This window comes from Coenobita brevimanus, chromosome 35, assembly GCF_032717465.1.
Source record: "Coenobita brevimanus isolate Jiangsu-jjx chromosome 35, ASM3271746v2, whole genome shotgun sequence".
Taxonomy (NCBI): Eukaryota; Metazoa; Arthropoda; class Malacostraca; order Decapoda; family Coenobitidae; genus Coenobita; species Coenobita brevimanus.
In genome coordinates, this window is record NC_136988.1 from 16,852,837 (window position 1) to 16,870,858 (window position 18,022).

Consider the following 18,022-nt stretch of genomic DNA (forward strand, 5'->3'; position numbering starts at 1 on the left):
TGTCTGACCTTGGCCCGCACGGTCAGTGGGTGCGGAGATACCCTAACACCTATTCCTTAGCGATTTATTGTTTTTTATTACTGGCCAACATTCTTTTGTAGGCCATTTATGCAGAATATGGCGATATTGGAAGGACTTTTATAACACGGAAGAGGACAGCAAGCTGTAATGAGCAGATTAAATCGCTTAAGAAAAAGTGTTAGGGAGGTTTCTTAACGGACGAAAATATGTAATCTTGACATCCACGCAGACATTACCGATATTTTTATTGTTTGTTGTTTTTCTTTTTGTTTATTGTTTGTTGTTTGATGTTTTTGTTTGTTGTTGTTGATGTTGTTTGTTGCTTGTTGTTTGTATTCGTTTGTCGTCGTTTGCTTTAGCGGGTTAATCATTAGAGACTATTAAGTATTACAGATCCACTTTGTGTTGAGGGTGGATGAAAAGATGGATTTAGCGAGTATATTCTTAACACTTCTATACAGCTTGATGCGTACAGGACAGCAAGGTGTAATGAACCAAATAAATCGCCTAGGAAGTGTGTTAGGGAGCCAGGAGGGCGCAGAGACAGCCGACCAAGGTGGTATGATTGTGAACAGGGCGTGGGGACCAGCTGAGTTGGTAAGATATGTGAATGGGAGTCAAATCTGTAAATGTTATTTTCTCTCTCTCTCTCTCTCTCTAGCCAGACGCCATAATCACGAATGTTAGTCAAATCTGTAAATGTGTGTAAAATGTGTAAGTGATGCCACCACACAGAGCTGCCACATCCCCTCATGAAATAATGAATGAACAGCTAATACACTCCATTCATTCATCATTCATTGCCAGACGCCATGTATCCCAAACGGGGTGGCCAACGGCTTAGAGTTAATTGTTTTACAGGGAAGGGCACTAATCCTCCACCAACCCCACTTGACACGTAGGGAGAACGTTATGCCAACAGCATCTGGTGTTCCCAGGCGGTCACCCATCCAAGTACTAACCAGACCCAACGTTGCTAATACACTCATTTACATATAATGATTAAGAATAAATATTTACTTGAGCGGTATTACGAAGAGCAACCAGTATATGGTGTTGTTGTTGTTGTTACCTCCGCCGATAAAAGCTGGTGTAGATTATGTATTCACTCCTGATTGTCTGTCTGTGCGCAAGATATCTCAAAAAGTTATCGATGGATTTGAAAGAAGTTTTGTGGACATGTGGGTCGTGGGCCAAGGAAGAGTTGGCTGCATTTTGGTAGTGATCTGAGTAGTCTGGTATAAGCGTTGGCGGAGGTATGCGCTCTCTGAATGCCCTTACCATGTTTATTATTGTATTTTCTAACGTCCAGCAGATATTTGTAAATACCCGTAGTTTCTTTATCATAACTTGGTGATTTTTCGTCCTTTTGCGGATTATTTCACGAAGCTCGTTGACAGCAGGGCAATATTACGGCTATGCATCCTTTCCCCGGCACTTCTTCGTGACTAGCATCATACTCTTGTGCTAATCTATCGCTACAACTCAGCATTCTAGATGGAGAGGTGGCGGTTTTAGGCATAGTGTAACGTAGAGTAGCAAAAAAAAAAAAAAGCTAGGTCACGAAGTGTGACCTCAGGGATACAAGACTGAATAGAAAGGCTACTAGAGATCGAGCAGCGTGGAGAGCGGCCATTAGGTGATTAAGGCTGACTCAAGCAAGTAAGTAAAAGCCTTTATAAATTGAGAATTTTGATGATGATAATGATGATGATGATGGTGCTGATGATGACGGTGATGATGATGGTGATGATGTGAAGTTGATGATGATGGTGATGGTGATGATGATGATGATGGTGAAGGTGATGATGATGATGATGATGATGGTGATGACGATAATGGTGATGATGGTGATGGTGATGATGGTGATGGTGATGATGGTGATGATGATGATGGTGAAGGTGATAATGATGATGATGGTGATGATCATGATGACAGTACCAACTATTATATGTCTTTGTCACATTTTTCGGATGAACATGGGGCTAGAACAGCAACGACAATCACAACAACAACAACAACAACTACTACTACTACTACTACTACTACCACCACTACTACTACTACTACCACCACCACTATTTGGCTACTACTATTGCTACAACCATCACCACCACCACAACCACTACAACTACTATTAGTACTGAAATACCATCCACGACGAGAAACACCAGGACGTCGCGACCCCCACCCCAGGGGGAGACCACGGAGGGGCCTCAAGGGCGCATGTGCTACCCAGGTGGTATGGGCCTATGTCCCCTACTTCCTTGTGCCCTTATTCCCCGGAATGGACCCAACCAGAAGTAGTCAGTGCTCAGGCATTCCCCTCCAGCCAGACCAGCCCTCGGTAGGTTCTGGATGGGGTTGAATTCTCAGTCCCAGACAGTGCCTGAGTGACGGCCTGTAGCCACTTATTAGCTGCATCCCCCCCTACCGCAAGGACCAGTGATGGCCACTAGTCACACTAGTGGAGAGTTAGCCACTAAGCACTCTCCTCCTGTAGCTGCCCCAGGGAGCTGGACCTCGATGATGGCCAGTAGCCGCACCAGCAGGCAGATGGCTGTCACTATTCACACTGTTTCTGCTGTCCCCTCTCCTTCAAGGATCTTGGTGATGGCCATTAGCCGCACCAGTGAGCAGGTGACGGCCTCTAGCCGCATTCAGCGAACAGTCCACCTGGAGAACAAGGGCCCGCTGATGGCCACTAGCCTCGCCGGGAAATGGCCGACAGTCACTAGCCGCGCCTCCCCTCAAAGGACCTTGGTGATTGCCACTAGCTGCACCTGTCCACCCACGCCATTAGCTGCACCTCGCCCTCAGTCCTGCTAAGAAGAAGGGTCCGGTGATGGCCATTAGCCGCTCCGACACGAGAGGGATGGCCACCAGCTGCCCTACCCCTGTTGCCCTTGGGACCTCAGTGACCCAATAGCTGTGTCAGGGAGACATCAGCCACCATCTATCTCTTGCCCTCTGTGACTTCCCCTTCAGACATCCCTTGCTCAGCCCACCCTTCCTGTGGCCGAGTGGGACACCCCTCCTGTTCTCCACACAAAGGCAACCCCCAGGAGGAACTACCCTGTCTGAAGGAGGTCTGGCAAGGCCCCATCATGACCCTGGGAGTGAGAGCAGCCTAGCCAGCACCCAGGCGAGACCACCTGCTGTCGGACTTCCAGAGGAGAGGATGTCACAGCGCACACCTGACGGCAACCCAACCCGAGGGAGACCGCAGACCTCATACTCCACAAGGCTCCCCTCGGACGCTGGGGCATGACCTCCCCAGCCCAAAAGGATGATGACCCTCTCTCCAGGGTGGGCGCAGACAAATGCACCTCCTCTCCCTCTTTTGGTCCCGCCCAAGGGATCGAACACCCCACCGAGGCCCAGCTTGACGAGGGCCCCTCTTCACGCTGCCCAGCAGCCCCTAGATGACAACATAGACCCTGAGAGCAGTCCCGAGCCCTCTAAGGGAAGGCACACCTGACGAGACCCCTCCCACACCCAGCCGACACCTATAGGAGCCCAGGACTTCAGCAGCCCTGTAGAAACCCTCCTGTCCCGAGATTGACTTTGAACCCAGACAGTGTATTATGCCTTTGATATATCTACATTGTATCTAGTGGTTTGTGAATTTAAGATAATGTAAGGTTGTTTGCCCAGAGATTTATGTCCTGTTCCTCTCGTAGTGTATTCTAATTTCGGTCTCGAAAGAGAACCCTGGCTCAGCAGCTAGTGTTCTTAGGGCGAGGAGTTGACCTAAGAACACCTAGCATAACAACTACTATTATTACTACTACTAACACCAGCACTACTACCACTACCACTACTACTATCACCACAACTACTACTACTAGTACTACTACTACTACTACTACAACTACATGTCTCTCCCCCACAGGCATCTGGGGTCTTCCTATACTGGGGAAGCTGCCAGACTCCTCGACTCGTTTAGATAAGCAGGTGAAGAAGTTGAGGCCAATTTACGGAGATATCATTACGTGAGTCACTATACACCATCATCTTCCTTCTCCTCCTCTTCTCTTCCTCCTCCTCCTCTTCGTCCTCTTCCTGTTCGTGCTCCTCCTACTAGTCTTCATCCTTCTCTTGTCCTCGTTCTCTTCCTTCTCCTATCTATCTGTCTACCTACATATCTATCAGTCTATCTGGCTATACCCATGTTAACAGGCGTTTGAATGAAAGAAAGGCTGAAAGAAAGAAAGAAAATGAATAAAGAAAGGAAGAAAGAAAACGAATATGTTATATCCCCATCCCACACTGCCACAGGCTCCAACAGCTGTAGTTCAGTATGGGAAGACGTTGCCCAGTGAGCTGTTCTTCCTATGGTCAGCCTACCAGTGTACAGGACACCAGATCAGCTCAGGCGTCGTAAAAAATCCTGGCTTCTTAAGTTCACTGTCTTTATTTTTCAAATTTTCATTCATTCATTCATTCATTGCCAGACGCCATGTATCCCAGACGGGGTGGTCAAGGGCTTAGAGTTAATTGTTTTACAGGGAGGGGCACTAATCCTCCACCAACCCCACTTGACACGTAGGGATGCCAACAGCATCTGGTGTTCCCAGGCGGTTACCCATCCAAGTGCTAACCAGACCCAACGTTGTTTACACTTAATGCTTTCCATCTTCACCACTGTCCTCACAAGCACTGGAGCTATATAAACACTATTGACTATAATTTCACTTAATGCTTGACCACATTTCACTATTATTCACAAGTACCAGTGATACACAAAAGTTCAAGAACACAACACTGTTTGCCAACAACACTTCACTATTCTCACAAGTACCGATGATATATAAACATCACTGGCACTGCACTACATTCAAACTGAACTGAAAACTGACTGAACGAGCTCAGCTCTCTTCCTCATCCTTATATAAGCTTGCATTGTTCTTTACTATAAAGTTCTCATCTATTCCCGAGGGAGCATGGTTGCAACAGTTACCATCTTGAAGACATCCAAAACATGCCAGAGTTTTTTTTTTTATACTGCATAAGACTCTAAGTTATGTAGCATACAAATTTAAATTAAAATAAATAATTGAACAATCACATAAATAAAACATTAATGAGAAAAAGAGCATAAGAACTAATGTAAAACTTATGAAATAACTACGCTCACAAACAGCATGCTAAGTGGCAACTCTGACTTGTAACGGAACAACGGTATGGGAAAATTCTCGACTACCTAACTGGCAAATCCCACTTTTTAACACTACCCCCGTCCCTAGTCCTTTGTTGTCCCGACAAAACTACACAATATGTACAAATATAAACATTAATCATAGTGTAACATCTAACGATACATAAAATAATCTTTCAGCTTATCAGGTCTTCTCCTATGCTACTCCTCCATACAGTCCTCTCCTCCAGGAAGGTCTTGGTCCTCTTCCTGATGCACCTCTTCTCTTGGGAAACTGTCATCATCCTCTTGTACTTCAGCTCCTTGGTTCTCCTCAATATCCTCGGCTGTGAGAGAGCATAAATCCTAAGAGACGTCCCAGTTGTACTGTCTTGGCCCATGGTACTGCCACAGACAATTCACGTACACCACCTTTGGGCGAAATTTCCTGCCTCCCCGAATCTGGTACGCTACATCTGATAGGCGGTCCAGCACAGTGTAAGGCCCATCCCATCGGCTTTGCAGTTTCGGTGACTGTCCCTTCTTTTGATGAAGATTGTATAACCAAACTCTGTCACCATCCTTGAAGTTCACCTCACTTGCCTTGGCATCATACTTGATCTTCATCACTTCTCCTGAAAACTTAAGGGCTCCTCACACTTGATGATGTACCTCAGTCAGCCTTTCCTGAAGATGCTTCGCATAATTGGAGGTGTCTGTAGGCAGCTCTTCACAAGGTGATCTTCCCATTAAAAAACCAACAGGTAAGCATAACTGGTGGCCCAACATCAGTCTTGCAGGTAAGTAGCCAGTAGACTCATGGGATGCAGACTGATATGAAGCCAGTAATGCAGGTAATTTCTGGTCCCATTCTGTTTGTCCCTCTATGCAGTACTTGGCCAGTTTCTGTCCCAGGATCCAGTTGAATATTTCTCCACCATCCCATCTGACTGTGGGTGGGGTTGTCCTGGTCTTCTTGATCCCCAGTAACTTGCAGCATTCATAGTACACAGCAGACTCGAAGTTTCTACCCTGGTCTGAATGTAGCTCTTGTGGCATCGCAAAACGACAAAAAAATTGGTCAACCAACACCTGAGCAACAGTCGCAGCCTCTTGATCAGGGATGGCATAGGATTCTGGTCACTTTGTAAAGTTGGCCCTGGAGACACATACATACTGGTTTCCTCTTTCAGTGAGTGGCAGAGGTTCAGCAATGTCCACTGTGACTGTTTCCATTGGTGGACCCACTTGGTACAGCTGAAGAGAGGTGCAACCACGTTTCTTGGGTCCCTTCTTGGCACAGCATACATCACAGGCCCGACACCACTCTTCAACATCCTGGTGCATGCCAGTCCAGTAGAACCTCTGTCAAGCCAGTGTAGAGATATCTTCACTCCCAGGTGCCCACTAGTGATCTGGTTATGAGACTCATCAAAGATCCCAGACCTCCTTTGCTTTGGAACCACCAGTTGCCAGTACTTTTTGAGGCCATCAGGTATCTCCCACTGACGCTCCAGAAGTCCGTTGTTCAAAAGAAGAATGTCCAGTGACTCCAGTAGCTCTTGGTTGCAGGGTTTATCCTGGAAACTTCATCCCAAAATGGTCCACTGTACTTCGCTGCAGCCACTCTAGCACTGGTTGTAAATCTGCATCCTCCACCTGCATAATCTTCAGGTCGTCTTCAACTGATGCTGGCCCTTTCACTGCAGTACAGCTGCATTTCTTACTAAGATTCCCATTCCTACCACACTGCTTGTCGGCTGTTCCTCCGTCTTATCACACACTATTCATCAAGGTTCTCCTGCATTTCCTCAGTGGTTGGACTTCTTCGGAATAACTGGCTGGTTGTTGCCTCTTGTCGCCGGCCTTCACTAATTTCCCCTCATCCTTCTCATTTGCACACTCATAGCTGAAGTGTCACACCTCATCACATTTCCAACACCCATTTGTTGCAATCGGGGATTTCCTTGCACTGTTCAGTTCTTGCCCCTTGTTCCATTTTTAACATTCCACCATCTTGTGTCCCAGTTTCTCACAGAACCAGCAACCTCCTTCAGTCTTGTCCTGTTCTCTCATCCACTTGTTGCAATCCACTTTCCTATGTCCTGGCTCTTCACAGTACCAGCACCTTCTTTCAAATTTTTCCACTTCACATGCCTGTGCCTGGGTTGTGCCTGCTTCACTTGCACATTCAGTTCTGCACTATCAAGAGCATCGATCAACTGGTCCCCCAGAAGAATAGCCAACAAGTTAGGTGCTGCTCCAGGATAAGCCTTGTATGCCATACTCTCAAGGGGATGAGGAAGCTGCTGTAGGGATTCACCTCAAGCCTGTACATGGTTTCGGAATCTTTCTCTGTAAACCTCAGTCTGTTACATGGTCCCATATCTGCACTCCAGGACTTCTACTAAGGACTGATTAGTGTTCCTCTCCTCTACTGACATCTGGCCCAGAATTTCCATTGCGGCACCCTTAGGGCTAGTAGCAAGCTGCACTGCCTTCTTCCTATCATCCCAACTATTTTGATCAACAAGTAACTCAGACTGTGCACGGTAAGTTTCTCAAGATACTCTATCATCAAATTCCTGAGGTTTCTTTTTAATTGGACCCCAATTACGGGCATGAACTTCACTGGTTTGGGGCCTAAAAACTGGGGCATCATAATTAAGGCCTGGACTTAAAACGTCTGCATTCTGATTATTCAACTCTGTAGTGATACCTTGAGTTGCTTGGGATCCGTCAAGATTCACCATACACTGTCCATTCCTTTCATATGCTCCCTGTACACTAACCTGAGGCTCAGCAGTGCACTATTTCTCTACAGCCTCAATTTCTTCATTAATTACTGTATCTTCAAATGGTTGACTACATGCTTGAACTGATTATCTGCATACTGTCTGCACTCCATGACTATTCCCTCACTAATCTTCAGCTGGTTGTCCACATGCCGTTTGCGCTCCGTCACTATTTCTTCACTAACTGATTTAACTGGTTCTCTTCATGCTGTTTGCACTTGGTCACGTTATTGCTTACCTCATACTTCTGCTCCTGTAGCTCAGCGTATACCTCCTCCTTCAATGATTGTTCCTGTTCTTCCTTCATTTCTCTCATGAAAGTATCTAGCTGTCCTCTAATCCTCAGTTGTACGTCCCTCTTTTGCTCCTGTAATGCCTCTTGAAGCTGGACATATCGTTCTTTATGTTCATCACTTTGTGCCTGTAACTGTTCTTTGATTTCTTTATATTGTGCCTGTAATATTATTGTCTTGTAGGTTCTTTTTGTCCTTCTTTCTGTGCTCTATTTTCGTTGTATATCTTCAAAATAAAATAATTTTGTACATAAGTATTTTTTTTTTATTTTTCAAAACCGGGAGAAATTCTCCCGGGGTTTCTGTTAACTTTACTGAAATACAGAGTTTCCTTTCCAGGGTTGAGTTGACCAGAATATGCTATTGTCATTAGGGTTGTTAAGTAGTTTTGATGCTGGCTTTTGAAGAAAGTTTGATTTAGATAGATTTAATACAGCTTTTGCGTGATTTCTAGCAATTATAAATTGGGAGAGTGATTCAGATGTTTTTTATTTTAAGTAAGAATTATGCTAATGACTTTTGGGCTGTTGCTCTGGCACAGTTGCCATCAAACCATTTTGGAGAGTTAGATCTTTTAGTGAGCTGTTGACTTGGTATGAATAAGTCCATACCAGCTAGTATTAAGTCACAAATGTGGGACTGGGTAGAATTGGAATCACTAGAGAAGAAAGACTGCCATGGAATGTCAGCAAGATCATTTCTAAATCCATCCCAGTCTGCCCTGTCAAAGTGCCATCGGGTCACCCTGACAGGTTCAGAACGGGGAGGTGTGGGAGGGTTAACTAATGAGGCTTTGATGAGATTGTGGTCAGAGGATCCAAGTGGTGACAGTACCTCTATCCTGTATTGATCTGGATTATTTGTCAAGAATAAATCCAAGCGATGGGCATTATGGTCAGGAACAAGCCAATTCAATATGATCTCTCCACACAGCTGGTCACTCAATAGTTTCCTCTCCACACAGCTGGTCATTCAGTAGTTTCCTCTCCACACAGCTGGTCATTCAGTAGTTTCCTCTCCACACAGCTGGTCATTCAAAAGTTTCCTCTCCACACAGCTGGCCAATAGTTTCCTCTCCACACAGCTGGTCACTCACTGTCTCCCGCAGATGGCGCATTGGCAGTCGGGTCAACGTCTTCTTGTGCAACTATGAGCTCATCAAGAGAGCGATGGCAAAGCTGAAGTTGTCAGACAGGCCAGACTTCCATACCTACGGTGCAATCGGCAGTGGCTCCATGCTGGGTGAGAGAGAGAGAGAGAGAGAGAGAGAGAGAGAGAGAGAGAGAGAGAGAGAGAGAGAGAGAGACAGAGACAGAGATACAGGCAAACAAATGGACAGACAGACAAGCAGACAGACAGGCAGCTAGCTAGCTAGCAAGAGAGAGAGAGAGAGAGAGAGAGAGAGAGAGAGAGAAAGGACAGATAGACAGGCAGGCAGATAGATAGATAGATAGATAGATAGAGAGAGAGAGAGAGAGAGAGAGAGAGAGAGAGAGAGAGAGAGAGAGAGAGAAACGGGCAGACAGACAGACATTCAGACAGACAAACAGACAGATAGATAGATGGGCATAGATAGATGAATATATACAACTAAACTTACATCCTCTACTGCAGGCATAATCTTCAGCAATGGGGCCCTGTGGCAGAAGAATCGTCGCTTTGCGCTTCATCAGCTTCGGGACCTAGGCATGGGGAAGACTTGCTTCGAGGAGGTGATACAGAGGGAGGCAGGGTTTCTGGTGCAAGACTATATGAAGCACACGGGCAAGGAACAACCACTCCCTCTTTCTCTGGGGGTGGCCATACTGAATGTGGTGTGGAAGATGGTTGCTGGTGAGTTTAACACTAGAACAACGTGCACTGTATTTGCTGGACCCTCTAAAAGTCATGACAAAACTACAGGTCAATGAGAACTTTGAGAAATTTGGGTAAGGAATGAGGGAGGACATAGTGGCCACATAAACCCCTCCTCCAGTTCATAAGCAGACCGAGAGTAGTCAGGCCCAGACGTTGCCAAGCTGAAAAAATACAGAAGCAATTGCTTCTGTTAAGTTACGTGTTTTATTTAGTCATATGTTTTTGTTACATGTATGCAATATTTGTATTTAACATAAACTATACTACTGGAAGGTCTGAACACGATGCACGTAAGAGTTCTAGTCCTACACTGTGACAATACAGGTGCAGTCTGTTTGACAAGCACTGGGTTGACTGTTGCAGTATACATAAACAGGGTCTACAAAGGTCTCCAAAAAGACCCTAAACAAAGGTATGAATAGGTTATCGTCGCCAAGCATCTTGTTAGACACAGAGAAGGATGCTGGAGCCGTCCAGGGTGCTCTACTCTGGAATAATTCTCTGTTCCGATACAGCAGGTTAAGTGACTAAGGGACCTTAAATGACAGAGACAAGAGTGACTGTAGTTGGCCCCTGCTGCTAACAGGGTCTGGCAAATATGCAGTACTGTATGACAATAGCAGTGGCAGTGGTGCGGTAGTAGTAGTAGTGATGGTGGTAATAGTAGCAGTACCTATGGTGGTGGTGGTAGTAGTAGTAGTAGTAGTTGTTGTAACAGCAGCAGCAGCAGCAGCAGCAGAAGCTGTGGTAGTATACGAGTAGTAATAGTGTGCTTCACCAGGAACTGCCTGCAGGGTCGTGTTCCTCCCCCTCTTCCGCCTCCTCCTCCTCCTCCTCCTCATCATCATCATCATCATCATCATATCTCTTAGCTGTTCTTCCATATTCTCGGTCCACCATTCTCTCATCAAGCTTTACTTCCACACTGTTTTTAATCCTTCAACTTTCCTTCTGCTCTGCTCTTGCTCCACTTCATCTTTGACGTTCCCACATTCATTTCTTTTCTGTTTTTCTCCCTTCCTCTCCTTTCCCAGACATGCATTACGAAATGGACGACCCGCGAGGACAGGAAGCCATCGAGTTAGTCTGCTCCACCAGCAAATCTCTCGTAGGTCGAGTCTACCTCTTCAACATCTTCCCTTGGCTTGGTAAAGTAGCCCCTCCCTTCCTCAAGAGAAAACTGGGCTACGATAAACTTCAGCGATGTGTGGAGAGATGCCTGGATATAGTTTCCGTAAGTATACATGAGGGTCGGCTATATATTGCGCCTCTTGGTGGGAGATACGGGTTTGAGCTTGAACTCTCTTTTCTCTAACGCTTCTGGCTACACAGAACCCAGGGAGTGTAGCCCAAACCCATAGAGAAAAGAACGTTTCGGGCTACACAGAACCCATCTTCAGGAAGTGTAGCCCAAAACGTAAAATTGAATAAAGAATTGAAGCTCTGTGTCTACCTCCCATGCAACATTTCCACTTGTACTGGATCCCCTATATATTACATCTCCATGTCAGTTCTATACGTTGTGGGAAAGGCACAGTCTGCTGATGTGGGTGTGGCAGTGTGTTATCTATGTACAGTAAAATGCCACAGCTAGTTACAAGTTACATTTAATTGTAATAAAAGTAGCAGTGATTAGCATTCGTCTTCTTCTGTTCTTATTTCTCTTCTGATGCTTCCTCCTCCTCCTCTTCGTCTTCTTCTTGTGACGAAGACATGGTATGGACAGGATGTGGCGTTGCAACATTGTCTTTTTCTGCCACTGAACTATGTGAAATAAATTAGAAAGGATGAAACTCTGGACCAAGTTGGAAAGGACATATTAACAAAGACAGGCAATTCAAGGTCATATTAACATGGACAGGCAACTCAAGGTCATATTAACGCTTTGAGGTTCAAATGACTATTTCGATCGTCATTTCAAATCCAACCTCAGAGATTCGGATGGCGCTTTTAATCGTCAGTTTAAGAAACTTTTGTAAAATATTCACCATAAATCGCATTTACGCATCATAACAAAGAGGCTCGAGCATGATGTCACGGAATGGTTGCTCTATGTGTGGCGATACTGCACAGCTGGTCTGACTCATGGCTTTGTTTCTTTATAACTTTATTCTTGGTGAATATTTTTCTTCAGCAAGGTATAAAATTGTTGGTGTTTGCCTTACTTCAACTCGTCACTTTGACTTTATTTTCTTTGTTTTCCTGTTATGAACACACTACGATAAAGGATAACTATTCAGCTTCAAAATAACACCACAACCAGCATCCTATCATAAAATGTGTATTTACACTGATCGATCAAAGAAAAACACCGCGAAGCGAATATGCGGCTGAGACTAAAATAAAATTGTGCATCTCTTTCCTTTCTCTTTACTGCACAATGAAATGCAAAAATTACCATAATCTCTATATCATTGTATAGGTAATTTATTGTATTTTTGCGTGGTTTAAGCCAAATTTATATATCTTTACTCATTATTTTTTGCCGAATATTTTTCTATGGCAAGGTATAAAATTTTTTTGCTTTTTGCCTAACTTCAACTCATCATTTTGACATTTTAATTTCTTTGTTCTCCTTTTTTTTTTAACATACATCGATAAAGTACAACTATTCAGCTTTAAAATGGCACAAAAACCAACATTCTATCATGAAAAGTGTATTTACACAGAGCGATCAAAGTATAATATCAAGCTGTGAAGATGTGGGTCAGCATGAGTGGCTGATTCTGGCACACAGACATAATCTGCCCGGCCCAAAAACCTGATAGGGTTAACGAGGACAGGCAACTCAAGGCCATATTAACAAGGACAGGCAACTCAAGGCCATATTAACAAGGACAGGCAACTCAAGGCATGGTGTGGTGTTGCAGGAAGTGTTGAAGGATCACAGGGACACACTGGACCCGTCTCACCCCAGGGACCTCATCGACCAGTACCTGATACAGATGGACCACCGCAAGGGGGAGGCCACGGACGCTCCATACACAGGTGAGATTAAGTCCCACAGGAGGCGTCGTGACACCATCTCCTAAGTGATTTATTCAAAGGTGAGGCCACACAGGTGAGATTAAGTCCCACAGGAGGCTTCGTGACACGTCTCCCTGAGTGATTTATTTAAGAGTGAGACCACTGATGCTCCCTACACAGGTGAGGTTAAAGCCATTATTCTATGTGGATTAGGGGGTACCAATTATCCTCATAATGATAGGTCAAAGGTCAAGGTCACAGGGTAAGGTCCACTTAAATAATTTTTATTTTGTTTAGACCAAACTTTGTGGAAGGGTTGAGGATATGGTAAGAATAAGTGGATTCAGTTTTATAATCAGTTAAAGATCAGTGTCACAGGCCAGTGTCACACAGCAAGGTCAGCTTAAGTAGTTTTGATCTTAACCAAACTTTTATTTATTTATTTATTACATCTTCAGAAATGGACCTACATGTAATGATGAGTGACTTACTATTTGCTGGGCTCAAGGCTATGATATCCACACAGCACTTGGACATCTTAGATTTTGCCAAGTGGAATACTTTAGCTAGGCTCAAATTCCAGATAAATAATGTTCTCACTTCAAACTGCCTTTTTCATTATTGGATTTGCATGTGATAAACTAACTTGCGGTTTGCTGGGATCAACACCACCACATCGAGATCAGTATTCTCGTTGGTTAAGGATGCTCCCTGGCACCTCATTGTTAGTGAATTATTTTTGGATACGGCTGGTCTACATCAATTTGTATGTTAATTATGCTGAGTATGGTGGTATTTGAAAGACTTAAGTGACGCAGAAGAGAAACACAAAGAGTAATAAGCAAAATAAGTTGCTTGGGAAGAGGTCTTAGGCAGCTTGCTCAACCGACGAAAAGATGGGCCCAACTTTCCTCTGAACAGTACCAGAATATTCTGCCTACATTCAAACCACCAGTTATCCATTTCACATTTTTCAGAGTTGGATTTGGGTTTTATGGTTATCGATTTACTGTTTGCCGGGATTGAGACTACCATATTCACTCCGCACTGGGCAGTACCAGAATATTCCAGCTACATTTAAGTCACTGGTTATCTATTTCATACTTTTCAGTGTTGGATTTAGGTGTTATGATAATCAGTTGTTTAGTCTGCCCAAGCTGAGACCAATATAACCTCCTCTGGGCAGTTCCTGAATATTCTGTTGACATTCAAATTCTGCTTACATTCAAATTACTACTTAATCTTTTCATATTTTTCAGAGCAGGATTTGTGTGCTATGATTATCAACTTACTGATCGCCGGGACTGACACCACCTTATCCATTGTGCGCTGGGCCATCTTGTATTTAGCCAAGTACCCGGAGGTGCAGGCCAGGGTGCAGAGGGAAATTGATCAAGGGGTCCCGAGAGACAGCCTTCTCTTCTACTGCGAGAGGAACAAGTAAGAGAGTTTGGTGGTAGAATATCACTGTCTGTCTGTCTGTCTGTCACTCATAAGATTCCCAGTTCCAACTTTCCATATGACCACCACAGTGCCATGAAAGTACATGTAGTTTGGTGGTACAACTATTCTCTCTCTCTCTCTGTCTCATGTACACTTCTTCCTCTCTCTCCCCAGACTACCGTACCTGGAGGCAGTGATTCATGAGGTGCACCGTATTGTCTCTCTGTCACCTTTTGGCACCGCTCACGTCGCCTCCGCAGACACCATGCTGAACGGGTACCTCATTCCCAAGGTTGGTGTCTGTGATTCGAATTCATGAGACCCATATTCTTGGAGGCTCCGTAGTACCTCTCCCTAAGCGATTTATCATGCTTACCATGCCTTGAACACTACCCTGTATTGTACGCTGTTTATATAATTTCGATATCACAGTAATAACACAGAAGTGGTTATTAAGGTACTCTGTACAGAACAAATCAGTGAGAAACAAATGTTGCAAAATATCCGAAGCCTCTTAAAACAGCCAGGAAGAAAATTAGAAAGAACAAGTAAAAAATTTCGAATTCAAGTTATTAAAGTAGTTAAGAAAATAAGGAAAAATCTTTGAAAATACACACTATCCACATTGTTATTATTACCCGCCGTGATAGTGATGCTGGTATTGTTTTCAGTTCGTCTGTGTGTAAAGTGTATGACTGTGTGTGTGTGTGTGTGTGTGTGTGTGTGTGTGTGTGTGTGTGTGTGTGTGTGTGTGTGTGTGTGTGTGTGTGTGTGTGTGTGTGTATGTGTGTGTGTGTGTGTGTGTGTGTGTGTGTGTGTGTGTGTGTGTGTGTGTGTGTGTGTGTGTGTGTGTGTGTGTGTGTGTGTGTGTGTGTGTGTGTGTGTGTGTGTGTGTGTGTGTGTGTGTGTTAACACGATAACATCGCAGTCACTCAAGATACAGTATCATCACAAAATTTTATACGTGTGTAATAGGCATGAAAATCTCGAATGAGTTCGACATTGGTGAAGGTAGGTCAAGGTCATATCGCGAGCTGCGCTAGATATGGATCGGCTCGCGGGGGTGTGATTCCCTCTTTGGGGGGATCCTCTAGTTATTATTATTATCAGAGTGGGAAATGTACCAGTTGAAGGTGTAGTTGGTATGCATTGTGTGCCTGGAAGAAATGAAAATGGGGAACGAATGATAGCGATGTGTGTTTGCAGATGATACTGCACTGGTGGCTGATTCAGAGGAGAGATTGAGACAGTTGGTAGAGGAGTTTGGAAGGGTGTGTGAAAGGAGGAAATTGAAAGTAAATGAGTATAAGAGTAAAGTGATGAAGTGTACAAGGTTGGTAGATGGTAGGGGGATGAATATAGTTTTGAATGGCGAGTTGCTTTTGGAGGTAGAGTGTTTTAAATATCTAGGGTCACATGTTGCTGTGGATGGAAAAATAGATGCAGAAGTGAAGTTTAGAATAAATGAAGTAGGAAAGGTGCTGGGAGGAATGAAAAAAGTGTTTAGATGTCGTTCGTTTAGAATGGATGTAAAGAGAAGGCTGTATGAGGGTGTTGTTGTACCGACTGCGTTATATGGGGCTGAAACATGGTATAACGTGTATGGGTGTAGCAGAGAGGAAAAGTTCGAATGTAATGGAGATGAGGTGTCTGAGAAGTATGTGTGGAGTGACGCATATGGATCGAGTGCAAATGATGAAGTGCGAAGGAGAACTGGAGTTGTTCGGGAGATGGCTGGTAGAGTTGAGCAGAGGGTGTTGTGATGGTTTGGGCATATGGAGAGAATGGATAATGAGTGATTGGCGAAAAAGATAACTAGATCTGATGTGAGAGGTGTAAGGCTGAGAGGAAGACCACGAATACTGTAGGATGGATGGACAGTGTGAAGAGAGCGCTGGATGCGCGAGGGATGTCTGTTGAGCAAGGCAGATTGGCTGTGGTGACAGAAATAAATGGAGAGAAATTGTGAATGAAAAAGTGATGACGCAGCCCTGAGGGGATATTCTCCCGCATTTGGTCTGATCAGCTAGTCAGGTCAGGTGCGGGTAAGGGGATGGGTCTGTTATGATGTGGCAGGGGTAAACCAGCTCTGCTGTCAGGCTCTGCTGCAGATGTCACTGATTGCATTGCGCAGTTGACCTTTGTGCGGTGTTGTGTGGTGAGGATCTGTCCTTTCTCCCCTTGGGGGCTAAGATGCGAATGAATGTGTTTGAATGGATGTGTAAATGGGGAGTGTGTCGTCCTGTCTCGGCTACCTCCCTTTCCTTGGGGGAAGCAGCCTAGGTATATAGATAGATAGATTATTATTACTATTATTATATCACCAGGGCACAGTGGTTGTTCCTCACTTGGAGTTCTGCCACAAAGACTCTCAGTTCTGGGACCAACCAAACGAATTCAACCCAGACCACTTCCTCAACCCAGACGGCTCATTTAACAACAGGAGGGAGGGGTTTGTGCCATTTGGAATTGGTAAGTTGATGGTATGGAAAGAAAAGGCAAAGAAAATAGTCATCATTATCATCGTCATCATTATCATCATCATGATCATTGATCTTTATTGACACTATGCTATATTTACTTTAACTTTGCCAGATTTTTTTTTTTTTTTTTCATTTTTTTGCAGCTTATTTCTTGCAGTGTTAGTGAGCCCGGATGTGCAGCAGAGTGTAACTGAATGGATGGAGGTCTCATCAAGACTGATGTGGGTGAAAGCGAAATTTGAACGTGTGTTGTGGGTATTTGTGAGTAGCATATGGCCCAGGTAGTGAAAGGGATGAAGAAGAGAAGGAGTCTTTCTGGAGTGATGTTGATGAGTATCTGCAGAATTTGGGAGCGAATGTGAATGTGGTAATGATGAGGGATCTGAATGCTGAGAAATGTAGCAGGCGAAGGTGTAGTTGGTATGCATGGTGTGCCAGGAAGAAATGAAAATGGGGAACGAATGATACGGATGTGTGTTGAGAGAGAGATGGTGACTGGAAATACTTGAGAAGTATACATGGGTGAGACAGGAGGGTGGAAGGGTTGTTGATAGAGCATTGATGGACTGTGTGGCTGTGTCCAGGAGTGTAGGAGGAAGATTGTCGGATGAGAGAGTTTTGAGAGGGGAGGGTGGAGATATGTCTGACCACTACCTGGTGGAGGGAAAATTGAGAGTATGTAGAAGATGGTGAGAAGTAGGAGAGTTTGGTGTGGCCGGGTGGTTTTGAAAGAGAGTGAGTTGGATAAAAGAGAAAAAATTATAGAGTATCAGGAGAAATTGAATGATGAGTGGAATGCAGTGAAAGATCAGGAAAATCTGCTTTATCAGTAGAAGAAATAGCTACAGAGCCATCAGAGTAGAAAAGAGGAGGGAAGGATGATGAGGTAAAGTTGTTAGAAAGGTTTTTGGCAAGGTGCCAGAAGGAACAGGAAGAGTTCGAGTTGGAGAGTTGAGAGCATTTTGTACGGATGAAATTATTTTTAGCAGAGCGAAGAACAGACTTAGCACGATTCTGGGCAGA

At 44.4% G+C, this 18,022-nt stretch overlaps 1 protein-coding gene across 1 annotated transcript; it reads left to right on the top strand.

Moving 5' to 3' along the window:
• Positions 1-3,313: 3,313 nt before the first annotated feature.
• On the top strand, positions 3,314-14,517 carry LOC145396156 (cytochrome P450 2L1-like). Its single transcript, XM_080269599.1, has 6 exons — positions 3,314-3,492; positions 9,358-9,491; positions 9,864-10,082; positions 11,141-11,340; positions 12,977-13,094; positions 14,333-14,517. Exons 1-6 carry the CDS (start codon positions 3,314-3,316, stop codon positions 14,515-14,517), a joined length of 1,035 nt encoding a protein of 344 aa, XP_080125725.1.
• Positions 14,518-18,022: the final 3,505 nt, after the last annotated feature.

Excerpts from the sequence above, each read along its gene's own strand:
- LOC145396156 (XM_080269599.1), top strand. The coding sequence starts at position 3,314 with ATGACCCTCTCTCCAGGGTGGGCGCAGACAAATGCACCTCCTCTCCCT. Across the intron at positions 9,492-9,863 it reads CGGCAGTGGCTCCATGCTGG|GCATAATCTTCAGCAATGGG; the intron begins GTGAGAGAGAGA and ends CCTCTACTGCAG. Across the intron at positions 13,095-14,332 it reads CACGGACGCTCCATACACAG|AGCAGGATTTGTGTGCTATG; the intron begins GTGAGATTAAGT and ends CATATTTTTCAG.